Source organism: Pocillopora damicornis, chromosome 3, assembly GCF_964200805.1.
Source record: "Pocillopora damicornis chromosome 3, jaPocDami1.2, whole genome shotgun sequence".
NCBI lineage: Eukaryota > Metazoa > Cnidaria > Anthozoa > Scleractinia > Pocilloporidae > Pocillopora > Pocillopora damicornis.
In genome coordinates, this window is record NC_142672.1 from 19,443,701 (window position 1) to 19,464,652 (window position 20,952).

At 38.7% G+C, this 20,952-nt stretch overlaps 2 protein-coding genes across 4 annotated transcripts in view; one reads left to right on the forward strand and one right to left on the reverse strand.

Moving 5' to 3' along the window:
• The window catches only part of LOC113665307 (G2/M phase-specific E3 ubiquitin-protein ligase), a 3,243-nt gene extending 2,128 nt beyond the window's left edge, over positions 1 to 1,115 (reverse strand). The window contains 2 exon segments of the mRNA XM_089199529.1: positions 89 to 566; positions 568 to 1,115. Of these exon segments, the coding sequence (XP_089055655.1) occupies positions 89 to 566; positions 568 to 1,115 (1,026 nt within the window).
• A 7,457-nt stretch (positions 1,116 to 8,572) lies between these two features.
• LOC113665327 (secreted frizzled-related protein 5) lies at positions 8,573 to 20,601 on the forward strand. Of its 3 annotated transcripts, XM_089202100.1 has the most exons (5): positions 8,702 to 8,784; positions 9,713 to 9,823; positions 15,273 to 15,890; positions 16,304 to 16,378; positions 19,408 to 20,601. In XM_089202100.1, exons 3-5 carry the CDS (start codon positions 15,401 to 15,403, stop codon positions 19,731 to 19,733), a joined length of 891 nt encoding a protein of 296 aa, XP_089058226.1. In that variant the 5' UTR covers positions 8,702 to 8,784; positions 9,713 to 9,823; positions 15,273 to 15,400; the 3' UTR covers positions 19,734 to 20,601. The 3 variants fall into 3 exon arrangements, with proteins under 3 accessions (XP_027036807.2, XP_089058226.1, XP_089058227.1); XM_027181006.2 differs by lacking the exon at positions 9,713 to 9,823 and having other exon boundaries at positions 8,573 to 8,784; XM_089202101.1 differs by lacking the exons at positions 8,702 to 8,784; positions 9,713 to 9,823 and adding an exon at positions 14,640 to 14,868.
• The last annotated feature ends 351 nt before the right edge of the window (positions 20,602 to 20,952 follow it).

The window sequence follows — 20,952 nt, forward strand, 5'->3', positions numbered from 1 at the left end:
AAAAATTTAAAATTTAACCAAGAACCTATTCAGCCTACATTGCCTACAATTAATTAAGGATCTTACACGCAGGTTTTTGGAGTAGTACCTTCTCTATGAACTCTCTTGTCTCTTCATCCCTAACATCATCAACTGTAACATAGCACAGAGCTTTATGGACATCACCTGTCGCAATATACCAGTACACTGGAGGGGCAAAGCAAGGAAATCCAATGAAAGACTGGAGTATACCATGCCCTATCAATCGTCCAAGGACCTCCATTAGTCCTGAGTGAACTGATGTGCTGTTATAGGCAGGGAGTTTCCTGTGATCTGATGATTGTGAATGGAAAGACCGACTGTATATTAGCTTTATGTTCATGCGGCGGCATAGTCTTTTCACAGCACCCTTAAATTCCCCGCCTTGATCACTTTGAATTACGCACGGTGGCCTGTGCTCTAAATAAATATTTTCCAGTTCGTCAGAGATGACCTTGCTACTTTTTTCTCTAACTGCACGCAACCAGACGAACCGACTAAAAACGTCCATTACTGATAATACATACCGGTATGATTTCTTATTTAGAGACTGTTCCTCCCTTGCCCATGTTCATTAAATCCACCTGATGCCTCGTTTGAACATCTTGAGCACGAATGGGTTTGAGTGTAGCCTTGTTGAGACATTTTGCATTTTTTCCATAGTGAAGCGTATTAGAGATCAGGATGTTTTGAACTTTAGCTCGGCTTAGCCCCACAAACGTATGTCGCAAGTTGCTCACTAGCTTTCTTGCGCCTGATCATTTAGTGCGCTCAAATTCTTCTGCCACAAGTCTATCGACTTCAGAGAGTCGACGCATTCGATGTCCCTGGTAACACAGCACATCTTTACCTTTTTTCTTTTGGACGGTTATCTCTCCTTCCGCTCCCCAGTATTTTACATACGCTGATCTTTCTGCGCTGCTTCTTTGTTTTACCGGCGGAAGAGGCTTCCCATTAGCAGTCTTGATCACTTAAGCGTAAATTTCATCTGATACTGCCGTTGGCTTTCGCTTACCTCGCACTTTCCTTGCACGACAAATGTTAACTGACACAAACCAGATTAAGGTAAAAACGACGACAACTCGTAGCAATTGCATCTTTTCGGGTTTTCCCAGCTAATTCTCACCGCTGGCCTACTACAAGCTATTTATAAATTCCTAGGCGTATAGACTATGTTGAAGCGTCTGCATGCTGTCTAGACATCAAGTAACCTGGGGTTGGGAAGTTTTCTACCTTTCGCATTTTTTGAATAAATCTCTTCTATTGGTTTTTGTCTCAAAGCGAAATGCGTCTATTCTGAGCCCTCCGTTTATATGGATTTCTTTTTGATAGACATTTTTTTTAGTGATAATACTTTTTGTAGGTTGTTTTCGTTTACCGCGGCTTCGCAAAAATCGTTTTTTGTTGCATGCTTTGAATAGGCATCCATTGTGAGGTCATTATCTCGCCTTCGCCTCTTTTTGATGTTTTCAGTCATTTGTTTTCACTGACTTTTTTTTCGTGGAGGCTTGCTATGGTTTTGAGACATTGAAAAAGAGTTTCTTTAGTTTACGGAATCATTGTTACATGCTGATAGTGAATAGACCCTGTCAGTGGTTTTCTTTCACAGACGAAGGTGAAGGACGCGCTAACTATTAGAATGTTGATTACTTAGTGATGTACAAATGTTAAACTTAGAAGATTTTTCCACGGTCGCGATATGCATGGAATGTTACCAAGACGGAGTATGGGTAATAGGTAATGGAAATGGGAAATGGAAAATTGAAAGGGAAAATGAAAATATGAAATTAAAATAGAAATGTAAAAAAAAGTCAATTATTAAAAAGAAATTAATTCTTCCGCTAATGTGTTATCCTTTTAAAGAACAATAGATTAGAAAAATCATTTTCCTTTTTTATCGTGCGCGTACCAAAGAATGAAAGATAATAATGTGCAGGGTGAATCGAAATCCAAACTTTAAAGATTCTTCTTCCATTTTATAACAAAGAAAACAAATTCCTTGAACTATAAAATGGAGAAGGAATACATAGTATGTGGGCGGTTTTCCAGTAATTTCAAGACGGATGACCATAAATACTACTAAAGTAATAGAGGATTTATATAGCCTCATCTAAACGCCGGGGGGGGGGGGGGGGGGGTGTGTGTGGAGAATTTGAGACAGTTATGCAAACCCGAGATGCAGCCGAGGGTTTGCATAAAATTCAAGAGAATACTCCCAAAATGCTCCGCGAGAATATTTGTTCAACCTATTTTTTCATATCCGGCTTAACGCGACAGCCGTTACGTGATAGCCGTTACGTGATAGCCGTTACGTGATAGCCGTTACGTGATAGCCGTTACGTGATAGCCGTTACGTGATAGCTTTGAAGATAAAAATGATAAAAATACTACCCGTGACGGTGAAGGAAAGAGAAACGAAAAGAAAAGTTTGATTAGTGTTTGCACTCAACCAAATGTGAGCGAACTGAGCCACTTTGGGAAACTAACAGATATTCTGGTTTAACAAATCATCCGTTTTAAAACAACTTGAAAACCGCTCACCTAGATGTATTCCCTTTCATTTTATAAGCTGCAAAAAAAACATCTTTGATAAAAATAAAAGAGAAACCTTCGAAGTTTGTATTTTGACTCACCTACGCGCATTATGAATATTTCATCCTTTGATCCCCTTACAGTCCTGAAAACAAAATAAATATTCTTTTCAATATTTCAATAGCTCATTGAAAGTGTGCACCAGTCTATCCCAGGTGAACAAAAGATTTTCAGTTCTGATGTACAATTGACAATCAGTAATTTGTCATTTTTAATTCCCCATTTCCAGTTTTCTTGCTTCAATTTTCTAGTCCCCACATCCCTTTGTAGTGATATTCGATATACGTGGTTTGATCACGTAAAGCTTACGTTTACTTGGAATATAGGATATCAGTGTGAGTACAGCAAATTATCGATTTATCCATTTTAAAAAAAAATTTACCGTCATCACGTGACTCCTGACAATTACTACACTTGTGGCCTCAACACGGGCACCATTAGATGTTGCTCCTTTTCCGTAACTGCTGATAATGAACTTGTTTCACAACAATTTCCTTATTTTACCTCCGCCACTCGAGCCATTTCAGTGTTTAAGGCAATTATTCTTCCTTTACAAGCAGAGATATAGCGTATTTTTCCTCTCAGTTAACAAACCGGTTAGCCTAGTGAGGAGGCGATAAAAACAAGTGCTATAACAATAACACGGGCTACGAAATTCTTAGCCAACTTTCAAGTTCCAGTCCTTATAAAATATTCAGATTTACTTCTTCTGTAACTTTGAAGTTGTCCTCCTAACAATATTATTAGATTATAACGAATCTGTTAACACCATTGAAGTAGTTTTACTTTAACAAGTAACCCACCGAGAATAGCACTCAAACTACATTTGCCGAGGCGCATGAAAACTTCCTTCTTCTGGCTCATTTTGTGGAACGTTACAATATGAGGATCAGGGTCCGCACTTTTCCTCTCTTTTCCTAGCTCCATTATCCATCCCGCCTCATTCTCCTCGCCTACCTTCCTTCCCGGTCCCTTCATTTTTCTCATCACCGAGATTGACTTTAAATATTGAAAAGGATCACCTCCTGTTACGATCTTGGTATGCGCAGCCTTCCGTCGCATATCTTTTCCATGTCTCAACTCTTGATTGATTTTCATGCACACCTTTTGTACTTAGAGCCACTGGAGCTGAGAAGCTGGTGAAAGTTATTTAGATGCTTGAGTATATCAGAAGATGATGCTTTGTTGTTTTAAATCGATAATTCTGTTTATTTTTGTGTGCCATTCCGAAGCCTGTGTTGATCTGTGTTTTGAAAATATGACGGTAAATAACAGCCCATATTCCACAAGTACACCACTGTTGATAAAAAAAAGGTGATCTTTCCTGTAAATTTTAAACGAGTAATGATTTCGTGGTTTCTCTGGTCCAAGTATTGATTTGAAGTTTATTGACAATCTAACATTTAATAAATCATAGGTATATACAATACACCAGGGAGAAATTGAAAAACAACATGAAAGGATATAGAAAGAAAGAGCAAACTGACTTTTCCTAAACATTTCTTTTTGGTCGTGCATTTGTAATGTTTCGTGACGCGAAATTGCAAATTGCAGATGCAAATGTTTTCAAATCCGTGAAATGGTGATGAGACATTAAGCAGCTCGAAAACGCCAGTGAAAAGCGTTAATCTCTACAGATGATCTTATAGAAATAAAACAGTAGAATGACAAAAGCTCCTTTTCCAGTGAAAGCCACTTAGAGCGAGCTAAGAAATCACAAACCACAATAAAGGAATTCTATATTCCGTTACACGCTAACACGCAACATCAATACAAAAAAACTATATATATAGCTTGACAATGTATGTCTATTTTCTGATTTTTTCTCAGCTTAAAACCAGCAAAACCCAGATGCAGGACAGATTATTAGTTCAGCTGAAAGACAAATAGTTGTTAATGCGTGAGGTAGAAAAGCATTAGACACCAGACAATAGTCGAGCGCTATTACCATCCGAGCTCCATAGCCAAGAGTCTGGGGCGAGCCAAGCTAGTTCTCTCCTTCTTCAGCATGGTATCGTTAATATTTGCTTGTTTATTGTTGATCGGTAAGTTTGTGCACCTGGTTAGCTTCTATTGCTCCGTCGGTGTTCACGGTTTCACGTCAACAACAAAAAGCTAACAAATAAACCGACACAATGAAAATCGAAGTTGATGTATTGGTGCTGAACAAAGAAGAAGTTGAGATTTTAAAAAAGGGGGAAAAGAGATTCAAAGTTTCTAATTTCCGCACGCCTCCCTTGATGAGGCTTATACCGCTACTCTTCCCTGTGAATTCACGGGCTCAATACTAATACAACGTGCGTGACCGGCAAATAGAATATCCTATCCTGAGGGAGATAATTTCCATAAAGATTCGGCAGAGTGTGATTTTGGAATTTCCTCCAAGACGACTAATACTCGAAGTTTGCTTTCTGTAACTTTAAATCGAATTAGAATTTCCGGAAATATTTACCATAGCAAGCTTGCCCAAATTTGGAAGGGAAATGACTTTAAAAACTCAGACTTGAAACGATTTTTTTTTTATTTCATCTTTGTTTGATAAAGCAGGTTTCATATATGAATATTGTCGTATCTATTATATCACAACTACTTGACCAAAACTGAGTGATGTTTACTCACCAACTGTTCTACTGAAAGATACCCATCAGACCCTTCGGGGAACCAGTCACCATTTACCCCCAGGGTGGGTGCATGTATTTTGGGGGATGACATGATTTTCAGGGGAAACAGAGGGGGATAAGTCGTCGCCAACGGAGTTAACAAGGGGGACTATAGAAAATTGACTGTCAGCTAACTACCAGTGAGGGGGATCATAACAATATTACAGAGCCTTATAGAGGGGTTAAGAACCTTGACATATCAAGCACTGTTGAGATGAATTTACCGTTATATTTCACCAAACTCATTATTTCTCTATGTATCTTGAGAGAGCATTAATAACTTTGTCGATTGCCTAATTTGGCCTCTGAAAAACTCATAGAATGCGATTTGATACTGAAAATTATGGGCCGGATTCTGTCGGTTGAAAAGCTTTTACTGAAGATCTCATTAGTTTCGGTTCCGCCTTTATAGGATGTCGGCACACAGTTCACTTAGTTCTCAGGTTTTGACATTTAGGGGAAGTAAGAAAACATTTCCTGACCTAAAGAACTTGACCGAACTTCATTGTAATTCAGTTATTCATGTCATGTCGCCGAATTTTCAAACTGGCTCGGCAAATAGAAAGAGCCTGGAGTAAAATCTCGTTACAATCTCTCTGGGTAAGAAGCAAAGCGAAACACACTCTCATACACGCCTATGCAGTTAATTTTTACCACGGATAGTTTTATATGGGCTCCGATCCACATTGGTTGGATGGATCAAGCTAAAAATAAAGTGGAACACTGGATTTGCATACATTTATTAATCCCTTCAATTTTTTTATTAGCAATTGCACGTAATTAACCTGATTGGTGTACATTCGATTCTCAATTTCTCTGAGCCATATTTCGAAATTATCTCGCTTTAACCAGAAATTAACAAAACTGACTTTTCCTCCTAAGATTTTTGACGCATGGATACTTTCCCTGACATTTTAACCCTCAATAAACCTTAAATCGACTTTCTTTGCCCCAGGACATTAAAAAAATCAAGAGTCCTCTTTACAAATGATTCAAGTGGCCAACTAACCATGAAGAGTAGACACGCAATAGATAAGAGCTCATAAAATGTTTTTTTGAAACGATAAATTGATTCTTCTACCAACCAAGTTAATTTTCGTGTCACCAAATATCCCCCGCACTTCAGGATGAGAAACGACAAAAAAGAAATACAGTTTATATTATCTCCACGGCTTTTCTGGCTACATTACTTTTCCTTTGATCACCCAAGTCGCCTTAGTTTAACCAAGTTTGCCAAATTATTACAGTTTCTGTTTCTATTTAATCCTACTTGGAATATTGGTTCTGGTTATAATCGGTTACGATCATGGTCTGTTGTTTTAGTCTTATGCTTTACTTTTCTATGATATATCAACAAAATGGAATTCCTGACGTTTGAGTACCAACAAATAAGCCGGAAATTAAATATTTGTGCGGTACGAGAGCAGTAGAGTGTGGGCTTGGGCCCTTCAGTGAAGGTGTATCATGGGTATAGAGAAATGTGAATATCCTGCGTTTGCACGTGGGATATCATTCTAAGCCAACAACACTTGTGGTTCCCTAGGTTTTATATGTATGTAGCCTTCTAGGATAGTTGTATGAGCTGGGGCCTGTTTCCTAGCTAGATATCCTGTCTTTTTTTCCCTTGGTTTTTCACTTTTCGACAAGTTATTTCTGGCCGCTGTTCTAATCGCACTGTTAGTGGTTGCTTAGTTCTCGGTTTATTTGATTTGAATGTGCTGCGATAGAGATTTCTGGTTACATGATGATTCTGTATTAGACATGGATTGTATGTGTGGTCTTTCTGATATACTGTACGTTGGTGCTTGTCCGAACAGTGCACAGTAAACCTAATGGCTCAACATTTAGGCTGTCTGTTTCGTAATCAAACTGCAATTAAGTAGCCTTGACTGCACTCTGTTTTGTGGTAAAACACACAGGAAACTGCAGAGCACGAACAAAGTGTTGAATCATGGGGCGTAGTCGAAGATTTTTCGAGGGCTTTAGCCGTTTCCTCAGCGCCTCACCCACAGAACTGAGCGTAATCGAGACGTCTTTATGTGTTTGATGATAATTACTTCATTAACTTTCCCGCACATTCAATTGATTCTTGCAAAGCAAACTTAATTTCCAAAACAAGAACAATTATTTTCGTCGATGAGCGTGCATTTGTACCCTCAAAAGCACGCTTGAATAAACCAAACACAGTATGAATGGTTTCATTTAACTTATCAGCTAGTGAGATAACAGGTGTCAATCATAAACTGAACTTCAAGTAAGCTTTCAGTTCCGGGTCAAGAACGATCTCCTCAAAGTTTCAATTTCAAGATCTAGAGCCAAATTTTTCTCATCGTTTGCAATCAGGCCAGATTTTGGCTCTTCAAGACATTAAGCACTTTTCCAACTTTGAGATTATGAGATGAAGAGCGGTTTAAATGCATGGAAGAGATCGCCCGAGCTGGCAAAAGATTGGAAAGACTGACTCTACATTTTGTCTGAGCCATAAGTAGTGTAAATCAAAGATTTAGTTTACAGCATACTGTTTCAACCAATCGTAACACGTGTAACGTCTAAACTTTTTTGTAACTTTGACTTTTTCCGTTATCTTTCGTTTTCAACTCTGAAATATTCAAAACGTCTAAAGCGCTTTCCTGTTTTGATACCTTTAAGTATGAGATGCACTATTACGAAACTTAAGTAAATCGGCACAGGAAACATAGATAGAAGGAAAAAGCTGCTGACATCAGAGTCCAGTGTACATGGCTAAAGGTTGTACCCTTACCAATTTATATAGGCGGGGATAATGAATCAAAATTCAATCATAGAAGTCGAACATGTAATAGACAGAGCATTGTATTTATTCAAATTGGAAATGATTGCTATTTATTTGTATGCCGGCACAGTTTAGGATAAAACTCAGCGATCCCCACAGTTCTGTTACGCCGTCAAAGGTCATTTTATTTTGTTGATTTGCAAATTCAAGACAAATTTTATTGTTAAGAGTCAATTATTATGCGTGGGGTGTCCGTTTTCGAGAGATCGTAAACAAAAGGAAAATCCAATTTTCACTTTAAAAAGTGTCCGCGTCCACTTATGAGATGCTGTCTGCTTACAGGAATGTGTAAATACAGAGTCGGAGGCAAAAACGGGAACTGAAAAAAAGTGTCCTTGAGTAGAACCGTGCGTGATAAAAAACTTTAAAATCTTATCATACAATCATTCAAAGAGCAAAGCCAAGAAGCGTTAACATCAATAGAATTATTCAATTAACAGATTTTCTCCCCTGTAAGTTGCTTATCACCTACAAATATTTGTTTATTTCTGAGATTTCCGTTTCTTCCCGGATGGATGAATGTAAACCTACTTACTTGGCACGCTTCAAGACCCAATTAAACTTAAGCAGACTTCAATCACGTAAATTCCTGCTTTACCTGCCAAGGCCTGTTTGTAGACGAATGAGACTGTATAAATAAGCGAGACATTTATCAGTTGTTCAGGACAGGTATAGAAAGCGTCAACTCAGGCCAAGGACTGGGTAAGCTCAAACATTTGTTGTAGCCTCTACTAATGTAAATTTACTCTGTAATCAAAGGGGTTGAAGAAAACGAAACATGTCCATTTTCGTGACCTTGATCATATTTTCTTTTGACGCACATTAACACTTCATCTCCGCCATAATTGTCATCGATTTTGATTCTTTTAAGCCGAATATTTTGATATGAGGCAAATTGATTTATCGGGTGATTTCATCTTCTGCATTACTGCCGTATTCCTAATTGTCAGGTCCGACTTAGGAATGAGATGACGAGTCCCTTGAAGCATGATATATGAAAATTTTATTATTTGGTCTACTTCGATCTAATTTCAAATCTTATGGACAAATAAATGCTTTATGCGCGCATAATGCTCATCAACATGCTTTTAATCATATGATGGCATTTCATGACCAGGGTTACGATGCTACCATTGTGAAGTTACCTCCTATATTTCAAAAATTATCCCTTATTGTCTTGTTATTTCCTTAGTTTAGACCAGTGGACACGAAATTGTTTCGCCTCCGAACTTCGAGCCCACGAACATATCTTACTTTAATCCCTGGGTTAAGACACTGGCTAAAAGATAACCGCACTACATCAGCAAACAGACACAAAAAACAACCAGACACAAAGAAATACGAAGTGGAAATAAAATTATTTCGCCTTAGAATTTCGGACCCACACACGTATTCAATTTTAATCCTTAGGTCAAGACACTAACCAAAAGATAACCGCCCTACGTAAATAAACAGATACACTAGAAAAGCAACCAATGAAGATTGAGTGTACGTTTATCTCAATTGTGGTTGACCTTGAAGTTTTCAAGTTTGTGCGACCTCGCGTGTGTCCCACGAGAGAAACGTGAAAACGTGCACGATCTAAGAAAACACCTTGTTTTTCTTGCTACTTGCAATTTGTTTTTTCCAGTCTCAAGAATTTAAGGGAAAATTCAAGGATGAACACCTTTGCTATCACGCAAAAGTTCAGAGACCATGGGAAAAGGAAAATTAGTTGATAGGTGAAGATTAAGGAAAAAAGGTAAAAATAGTCGTGGGACATTTAACAACAACTGCATTGCTGTTATTTGATGTTTATTATGGGGCTTTTCGATTGAGTTTCGTAAAACCAAAACTAAAGAAATCACAACGGCCAATCGAAAAAAAGAAAAATTCCTTTCAAAAACAGTGAGAGCTTAAAGTAAAAACAAGCAAACTGCCTAAAGCGCTGGAACACGCGGACGACTAAGTCGTGATCGCTTTTAGTTTAGCATCTGATTGGTTGAGAGAGTGGCGCAAGTTTTTTACCAATCACAGAGTGAGGCCGGTAAAGCGAAACCGATGCAATCTTGGATTAATTTTCTACACTTAATTGAAAACTCCTCTGAGTTCAAAATGCAATGATCGATAACGCTTACTTGGACATGGACCTGGGCGATCAAAGTTTTCTTTTACAGCGATGTGCAACACAAAACACTCCCATCAAGAAAGCTTCAGCGCGCAAATTACCCGTCACCTCACCTGCTATGGTCAGTGGTCAAATGTCAGAATCAGTGACTGAGTAAGGAGTGTCAGCAGTTGCTGACTTGTAAGCAAGAGGTTTGGTGAGCACTGTTCTTTGTATTTCTTCGCTTCCAATCAAACACTTACCTTCTGTCTGTGGGTCTTTCTGGAAAAGTTTCTAAGAAAAGATGTAGCACTCAAACTTGTTTTCTTCTATTTTAGTCTATGTCTCTTTGTATACTCTTTCAACTGTGTAATTCTGGACTCAGAGGAATGAAATCAGCACCTCGTGCAAAAATTTTGCCCCGGGGTAGAGAGTTGTTTCTCTCCCTTATAAACAAAACAGGGATGTGCTGCTTTAAGGAGTGTGTCCAGTTTGGCCAAAAAGGGAGATATATTTTGACCATTATATTCTTGCATCGAGTATGGTTTTCGGGTGAACTAGAGGAGCGTATAAATGTGTCTCTGTTTTTAGCTGCAAATGAATAACGAGGCTGAAAATTAACCGAATAAAAATGTATCGTATGAACTGAATTTAGTAACTCTTGAGTTTGTCATTCATGCGCAGTATAATTACGAAAAAACAGTACTTGATTGATTTTCAAGAGACGTTGAACTTTCAAGAACAAGTCTGGAGACAAGTGTGGATTCTAGAGACCATGACTAAAAATAGGTGTGCAAAAGAGATGTTTTTATCTAAAAAAGGGTCAGGATTTGGAGAGCTATGAAGCACAGCACCCCCAGAAAGTGAAGTAACCCCTTACCCTCTCCCCCACGGGTGTTTTTATGCAAGTTGTTTATTTGTAATCCATCCAAGTAATTCCGTCTCTTCCATCACTAATCATCTCCGTTCCGTTTTCATTACTTCATACCTTTTGGGTGTTGGCTTCCTACGGCGAATTAAGATTGTAAAGTTTCCTTCAATCAAACAGTTATGGTGCAAACTGCCTTAACCAACTTCCTTCGTTCAGGAACTCTTAAAATGTTGTTTTGTGACAAAACATCAAACAGGTGGCAGACATTCCTGGTGAGCTTGCTTTTTTTCAGTCTGCAAACCCTTGCGATGACCAGGACCTTTTCTGTCCCCTCAGGGGGGAAGATATTCCTGTCGCTTGAAGAAAAGAAAAACAACCCAACAACTTTGGGGCTGTGGAATTAAAGCCTACATGAGTTTCACTCGTAATTATGGACTTGATGATCGAATTGTTGCGTAATAAATATATGCGATAAGAGGGCGGATGAAACCAAATAAGGAAGGGGTACACCTACTCACTGACAAAGCCTCTTCTTCGAAAAAAGTGCGCCAACGTTTCTCAGAGATCTTAGCCGTAAACTCAAGGATTGATAAACATCTTGAAAACTTTATTTTCGGTGGACAAATGGGTTTAAAACAACTTCAACAGCTGCCCGAACTGCCACTAAAAAGGTTCACTTTTATTTCCCGGCTTACTTTTCACTCTTATCTTTGTCTTTGTCTTTCGCGTTTTTGTTTTTGTTTTTGTTTTTTTACATGATCATGATTGCAATTTTTCGTCTGGGTTTGGTTTGATAGTATGTCATCACCCTGTGTTCATAGAACTCAGGCAAATTTCAGCTATTTAATCAAAATTCCTTCATGTTATTACAAGCATAGCTAAGTATTGATGATTTTCGAATATCCAACCTCGTCACGTAGCGTTGGTTCGCAGTGAAGCCTGAGACCAAGTTAAATAGTGTGCACTAGCGGAATACAATTTAGAACAAGGTTAATCTAGTCTTGTTTAAGGTGAAGGCACAACGCAAAATTTGAGTAAATTCAACGGTTCTTTGAATTTTGAAAGAGATGACTCGGATCATTCGATCACCTTTAGCATTGTTTGCGAACCATTTACTGAATAAAGTAATTACTACGAACAAATCTGTTAAGATTGTGAAAAAATCCTTCCTCCCTTTTTCGACTGATGTGAGAACAGTGCTACTGCTCTCACATCGGGGAACTTAAAATTTTTTTTTGTACTCTAATTGTTCAAAGTTGCCATAGATTTTAAATCACTCCACTTACAGTAAGGAGATGGTCGATTCTTGCAATTTGATAGCGGATTGCATAAAATTCATGGTGGATAAAAACTTTCACTTGGCACTGAATTCTTATCGCGTCCGAGTACTTGCCAATTCAGTTGTTAATGAAATTTCCCATAGTTTATGTAATGCCCAGAGCGTTTAGGAGCGAAAAACGTTTTTTAATTCACGTCGTCAATTTGGCAAAGTGAAGTGTCATTTATTACTTTTTTTAACCACGACTTCTCTTTGATAAAGAAACTTAAAATCAGTGGTAGGGTAATTATTACAAAGTTCCTTGGATGGTTTTAAAATTTTAGGCATATCAGGGCAAATTGGCGGGCTTTTATTTCCTAAGGGCCAACACGTAGGAGGTTAACTCAAAACCGCAAAGGCCACTCAAGACAAGAATCTATTTCCACCTTAAATTATTGCGGTATTAGTGGCATTTCCACGCCTTGGTCAATAAATTAAAAACTTCCTCTGCATACTTAGTGGCCTACCGCCAATGTTATAATTAATCTAAACTGCATCAAGCTTGCAACGCATTTTCTTCTCAAGCGTTTTTTATGGGTGTTGAGATAATTCCGACGTTTCCCTGTCAATCTTTGGTGCCCAACCACTTCACTATTCTTTTCTCGAGATCTGTCTATTTGTGTATCTACGCACTGTTTTTTTTTCTTTTTCTAATTTTCCAACATTGTACATCTCCTTTTTGTTTCGCTTAATCTTAACTAGAACGTTATGGCGAGAGAATTTCGATCGAAGGTCATGTCTAACGGGCAAACTGCTAGAAATCATTATTTTGCTCAATTATCGAGAAGGCGTGTTTCGAGGTGATAGAATGATGGATGCATTTCTGACAGGTGAGGTCGATTCCAATAATCCTTATCTAGAGCTTCCTCAGCCGCGGGTCAATTCAAGCTGTCTATAGAAGAGTTTTGAGAGAAAAGCCATGAGCACCACTTGAATCTTGCAAAAAAAAAAATGATTAATGTTCCCATTTCATGTTTTTACCCAGAATTTGTTTGCGTCCTGAGTTGGATGTCAGCTGTTGATAAATGATAAATCACGGTATAAAATATATTTTTTTGTGAAAACTGCAAGATGATCGACACATTGAGTCTACCCAAACGTCTTGAGGCATTCGCTATATTAAATTACAGTACATTTATTAGCATAGTTTCGACATAATTTCCATGATCAATCTAGGTAACCCGGCTATGCCTTTTTACCACGGCCGCCTGTACTATAAAGGCTTCAACCTCTTCCAAATGGGCGAGCCAATGATAAATCTATTAAAGGATTCAGCGAGATTTGATTTAACCCTTTCATTCGCAAGATCTCATTATTACTTCTACTTACTACCTTTCATACAGTTTTTATCATTAGTTCAGAGAATCTGGTATTGGATCAACTTATAATCCCCCAATTGATATTTTCTTTATTCTCATCACTTGTCTGCTGGATTTGTCTTGATATTGTAAGGAGAAATTCTGTCCTGACCACTCATGGGAGTTAAAAGATTAGTCAAATGCCTCACTTGAAGCGTTTCACCGAGGAACATGCGCTCGCGCCTTTCACGCCCGATTTGTTGCATCTTGTCTTCTTCTCCGTTTTCCAACGAAGTACTTCAAGGAAACGGTGAAAATATAGTATTTTGATGTCTTATGGACTTTGATTTCAAGACAATTCAATGTCGATTCAAACTGAGGAATTCTCTTATCTTCATGCTTTCGGCCGACGGAGACGAAGTCAGATTTCTCATGCATCGAAGACGATAACAACTTTGTCGAGAGTTAACTCTGACTTAACGCACACGGGCAAGCTGTAGATCAACAATTATGACTCCAGCTTTTACGACCAATCTGATTCAAATCATTCTAAATGGGCAATCGCACGGAAAGGTTGCAGGCCTCTTTAAGGAACTCGGTCAAGGAGCAGGGCCTGTATTTACGAGTGGAGTTGGCTTAGGGGGGGATTGACTCTTACGGAATGTAGAAACTCGAAGAAACTGGAAGAGAAATCTCTAAGCAAGGGCGAGAAAGAATGAAATATCAACCCGGCCACATAAGACTGAAACTAAACCCGAGGAACATCGGTAGGAGGCCAGAACCCTTACCACTACATACTTGCTCACTAGGTTTCCGCCTGAACGGGTTTAATTCATGTTTCGCGTGTTGAATGTGGTAATCGTATGCTACCGTGCTGAAATTAAGCAGATAAGGACCCAGACAGGGATTTTACACATGCTAAGAAACCCCAGTCATAAGTTTTGTTTGTTTAAATAATAGCAAGGACAACTCATGAACACCTTCACACAGGAGAGTATAATCAAATGGCATTTTCTATGCCTGAAACTTTGTCCCTTGCTTTGTAGAATCGATTGCCGGATTAGGGTGCAAAAAGCTAGCCATTAAGATTTGTCAGCCACAGTGGTGTAAAAGCCTCACACATCACTAACGCCATTTACTTGATCGTAATCCACTTAATCTTCGTGAGAAGTGAAGCGAGAACAAGACGAGAAAAAGCGTCCAATGTTTTTCGGTGAGCATAACAGAACCAAAGAGATTTCATCTCCCATGAAGAAAAGTCATTATGATTGCCATCGCGATCCATGCTTGGTTTGAATACCGAAAAGTGAAGATACAGATTTTTCTAGTGTTCACGGCAATTGATATAAATGAATACCAGTGCTTTTCATGCGGTAGAAATATTGATTTTCAATGGTATGTAAAGTTCGAAAGGTTGTACCGTGCCCATTCAAACTTTCAGGCATTAAGCCCTCTTTTTTCATTTCCCAAAACATGGCCTGATTGACGCGCATTCAAAGGAGACTCGAGACAATAGCTCATTAAGAATATCATCACTTCCATAGATGACACGCGTAAATGTTTCACATGCCTTTGTTGCCCATGAAAGTGTTTGACAGTGCCTTTTGTGTTCGGCAGAAAAGCTGGAAATTCGATCAATATATTTCAAGCGCCGCCCACAGTCCACTGGTTAAATACGCTACCGTGTGATCCTGTCTGGAAGATCGTGGATTTAACGCCAGTACAACCGCAAGGAAAGCGACGCTATGACGTTCCTTTACAGTTTCTTCATCGTTGCTCTGATGACTTGTTCGGTAGCTTCTACATCACATGGACATGGCTTCAGGGTCAGAGGACGCTGCGAGCCTGTGCCACCTTTCTGCCAGAACTTGACAAACGGCGGTAGCTACTCTTACATGCGACTCCCAAATGTTTTTAACAATTTTCAACTCTCGGAAACTGTCGAGGCGATCATGCCCTGGGCCCCTCTCGTCGGAAAGTGCCATTCTGGCCTTAAGATGTTCCTGTGCGCCATTTACGCGCCGATTTGCCTGTATGATAAAGAGAAAGGAGACTATGTCAATATCAAGCTGTGCAAGTCGTTTTGTGAGAGCGTGAGAAAGAGCTGCGAGCCCGTGATGAGTAGTTATAATTATACATGGCCAAGTCACGATGCCTTCAATTGCACGGGGTACGTGGACAATCTTATGTGCGTTCGAGAAGACTTCGTTTCGACCCCAAAGCCTCCTCCTCCAGGTACCTTTTTACAATTTGAGATCGGGATTGACGTATAATAATACGCTTTACGTCTTTCATGTGTTTATTTAAACCTAGGTGATTTAAAACATTGAAGGCTGTACAACACCGGGCACAAATGATCACTATATTTAGACACAAGATTTGAAGTATTCTCTTTTCTAGAGAACAATCTCTGAAACTATGGTAGTTTGGCTATCGTAAGGGGGGGGGGGGGGGGGGAGAACTCGTCAGATTTAGCTACAAAATAGATTGTTTTGTGCCAATCTGTTTTTCACTAACCAACCCATTGCTAAATATAGAGGTGCTTACGGAAAGGGAGCGAAGCAACGGAAGTCAGAGGAACGTTTTCCGTTGAATCCATCTCTTAAGTATTTCCTACCAATATATCTTTTTCATCTTTTTTTTTTCAGTCAAAGACGTAATTTGTGACCCAGATTTAAACAACGATGCTGTCCTTCAGAATAAAGCTTGTACGAGTCACTTGGGTGAGAATTGCTAATGACTTTGTCATATTAATAAAAACACGTATACAAAATCTTTTGGGGACATTCCAGATTTTGGTTTCTCTACGGTAGTTTTAGTCAAAATGTACGACATGTAAAAATCGAAAATCATGAAATAAGTTGTTCTAGCACACTTGAGTGTCGGGAGCGTAAAGTTATGCAAAATTTTTCGCCTTAGACGTGACTCGGATATTTTTATTATGGAAAGTAATTTGAAAAAGGCCAGTGACTCCTTAAGCTGAAAAGTGTGTAGCAAAGGTTGGAAAATTTGTCGCCTCGAGCCTTTGAATAGGTGTCAACGGTTATACAAGTGTTAGCGTATTTTTAACGCTATGCAAATGTCTCAGACCACCAAATGTGATTCTGTATTACGCCACTTTGCAAATCCGTCCCGTATCTGGATGGTTCACTTCAGCGAAACCGCAACCGTTTGTAAAGTTTCATTTTCGCCTCAGCCCCAGAAATATCTGCCACGATTGCGCATTTCGATGTGTTATCGCAATTTCTCGACGCTTTGTAGGACCGGTTCACGTAATTTCTGAATTCTCTATAAATCATCACAGGTAATTAACATGACAGGGGCCTTTCATTTGAGAAATTTCACATTATAATTAGCGACGCTCTCGAAAATGTGCCTCGAGCTTTCTGTGCGAAAACAGCCGTCTGGGGTTAAGTTAAATTTAAAAGGTGAAGCGAGATTTCTTGCAAATCTATCGTGATGTGTTTTGACTACGTACTTCAGTGCGCGCCGAAAATGAGCAGTGATTGATTAGTAATTAGCTAAAGTGAACGGCATTTACGTCGTATGAACGTATTTATTACACGTCTGTCATCTTGGCAGATTCCTTAACACGCTATCCAATTAAAATTGAACCCAATGTCTGATCAAACCTAAAACTATTGATTTACAACGTAGAAAATTGCAAACAAAAAATCGTTTTGCATGCCTCTGTTCTACATTTCCTAGTTCATTCGAATCTCTTTTTGGGAGAGGACGATTCTAACCGGAGCTTTTATATCTATTTGTGAGAATTAAAGGCTTTGTTCTTAGCCATTACCGAACGCCCGTAATACATCTGACTTCGACCCCGAAGACGTTTGAATTAATTTTTTGCTGATAAAGTTTGCACCATAAGACCAGATAAGAATTTTATATTTAAAAGCTTAATGTGTAATAAACCATCAAATGTTTCAAATTGGGTAGAATAGGTTTGAACTGGTTGTGATGTTCAAAGTTTGTGTGGAGGAGTCGAGAAAGTGATTAGTGAGTTTACTGACCCCCTGGCAGCCGCTCATTATCGGCCACCATATCTCACCGTTAAACCTTTTAACAGTCGAGGTTTTGCAGATAAATACTACTCACATCAATTCGGTGTCTGAAACGGCGGAGATAAGAGTGATACGGGCAGGAGTTTTGTACCACCTCAAAGAACTGCGACCTATCATTTGATAAGCAACAGGCATAGAAAAACACTTATATTTCGAATTTGATAACCTTCGCCAATAGGAGGTGAATATAAGTCACTTACCTGCCCAAACATTTATTTAATACACAATTTTCATTGGTATGAATTTGAATGATTCTTTTTCTCTCAAAAACCGTGTTGGCACTTAACCAAGGCGTTGAAATAGGCAAAAGTTTGATAAAAGTTCAGGTCCAGAATCGAAAGGGCCGATGTCGATTTTAGAGCTGTGCGATGAAGTTGTCCTAGCAACGTTAAACTGCTTAGTACAATATGTTATATCTGATTTGTGTGGCAAACAAAATTTAATAAGATCAAAATTGGTTTAAGTTTAATGATCAAGGAAAAAGGATAAGCTCACAAATGAGATCCATTCGGTGATCTAACTAAGTGGATGAGCTGATGGCCGCAATTATCAAATTAATTCTCGAAAAATTGTTGTCTTTGTATGCTATTCTTTCACCTCAACTCCATTTCGGTGTCATCATAGTTGGCCCCAAGGTCTAGAAATATCGAAGCGGTTCACCTTGTAATTAGAATGATGACAATCTGTGGATAGCAGAACTAGACCTGAAGCATATACCGCTAAATACCAATCGCTTGTTCCTACTTCGGACGAAGTGTTTTAAAAACCTAAAAAGTAATGCAATAAACCGCTTGAAAATGACTAAGAAATAAATGCTTCGTTTAGCCCATACGCATCAAATGATTTTACAAAAGATAACACTAGATTGCCACAGGTATAGACATTCATCCCGTTATGGGGAGTACAGCTTAAAATGACTTGCTTTATCCAGATTCATAATGCTAGATCTTATTAGATTTCGGTGTTATCTCTAGTCAGTTAAGCTTGAAAATAGGTTGCAGTCGCCAAGGTCAAAAGAAGGTCGTCGGAGACTTAAAGAGAAACGATAAAAGCATAAAATCTGATTTAAATTTATCTTATATTGTTTTGCTAAGATCAATTAAGATTGGACAGAAGAGATGAGTGTTGTCTTCGCATTTATGGGACACGAAGATCACTCTAGCTAAAGCTAAAATTTCCTTGTGGCTAAAAAAGAAAATACTTTGCAAAGTTTGTAAATTACCACCCACGTCTGTCTTAAGCTATTGAGCTTTACTTTCCAGACATCCACTGTGCCCTCAAGATCTGATGGATTTCCAAGACCCCCGAAGCTAACCACGAACTTACCCCAATGCAAACACAATCAAATTTATGTCTTAAATTCAAAGTTTTTTTCTTTTTTCTTTCTTTTTCTTGTTTCCTTATTTTGTTTTTGATTTTTTTAGTCAAATTGTAGCTTTAAATTCTGGCTACGTGGCCTTATCTATCACCATTTTCTGATGAAAATTGTTACATTCGATTGAATTTAACTGTTAAGACAAACTAGGAAATGCATCTACTGCGGGTGAATCAGAGGGTGAAAGCACAGAGAAGATTGATGAGTAGAATGCCGAAGGAAAACTTCAAAGAATATTATTAAGAGATACAAAACCGCCCTTCTATCTAGAAAGCTCTCAAACTTGCTATTTGTTTTTTCAACGCAGTTATTCGCGCAGAGGTGTTGGGAACACGAGAATCAAAAGGTGACAGCTCCTACACTTTGATCAAAATCAAGAGGCACAAGAAATCTGCCAGGCAAGGATCCCGCAGCCAGAGAAAGACGAAGAAAGCTGTCGAAAGCGTCGACCGTGTGCTGCTACCAAGAAAAGGCTGCAAGAACGTGGCGGGAAGAGTGAAGAAAGAGGTTACATACTTGATAATACTCGACAGGAAAATAGGAAAGAAGATAAAGTACATCGTAAAGGCCATTGTGCCATGGAAGTCCAAGCGACATAGAAAAATCATGAGGCAGAGAGGCAACTGCAAATAACTGAGCAATTTCCAGAAAGTTCGTGTGGATAAAATTTGACAAATTCAGGACTCATTCTCGAACAAATCTTCTTCCTACAGACTGAAACTAGATTCAATGTTTTGATTCTGTCTGCTTGGGATATTTTTGACCAAATACAAGAGGAAGTTTTAATGTTTTGGCCTTTAAGGACTTGTCAGTGACCAAATATTTATCTACACGACTGAGAAATTTCGCCGAATGTGTAACTCGGTTAAGAAATCCTGTAGTTTTTCAGACACCCACGATTCTCAGTTCATTAGAAGAGTAGTTTTCAATTAAAAGGCAGAGAACAATAAGCCTTTTTGCTCTCGAATAATTACATTTTAAACCTTTTTTAAAATAATTTGAACCTATTTCAATACAACTTGTAATAGACAATCCAATATATCTAATGAAGTGGACTTGTCGCCGTAAACGTGCTTTTGCTAAATTTGATGATGTACTGTTGGAATGCTTGATATGCTTTGTATTCGAATTTTTTTTCTGTAGTCGTTGAACCATTGATATGTGCCTACGTTGTGCACCGCGTAAAATTCGTGTTACTTTGTGAGATTTTTAACTGTCACGTTTAGTTATCAGTTCAATTATATGAAAAAGAGGCATACTACGTCATGTAAGTTAACCCGAACATCCTCGGTAAAGTCACCAAGCGCTTTTCTCTGCGAGGGCTATGTTTGGCAATGTCGTAATTTACTTCATAAGTTTATCTTCCAGTAAAGAAAACATAGCATTTATCGCACAGTAGATAAATTAGTTATTTTGTATGTAATTTGTAAGCACATGGTGCTAAAGCCTTCTAGTACTAAAGGCACTTTTATCCATAAATTAATATAACCATTTAGAGAAAGACATTGTCTTATCGCTTGTGGTCACCTGGGTGACGGATAATGCGCACAGGCGAGGGGAAAAACTGGGAGCCCAAAGCATAACAGGGATTTTAATGGAATTCGGTTCCCGGCGGTGTACCGCAGCCGTTAAGACCGCCCACCGCCGTCTGTTTTGCCCACGAGGGTGCTTCGTGTTTGGGTGTAGCTTTTTGGCTCTTTTGCAGGCACAACCGCCTATTACAACAACCGAAAACACTTATGGAAAAGTCACTGAAACCACTGTATAATAGCTGGTCATAAGACTCTGCGCTCTCTGTCTTCTTCAAAAATACCACATTTCCTCTCTGAAGTTGAGATTTAGGCTGATATTA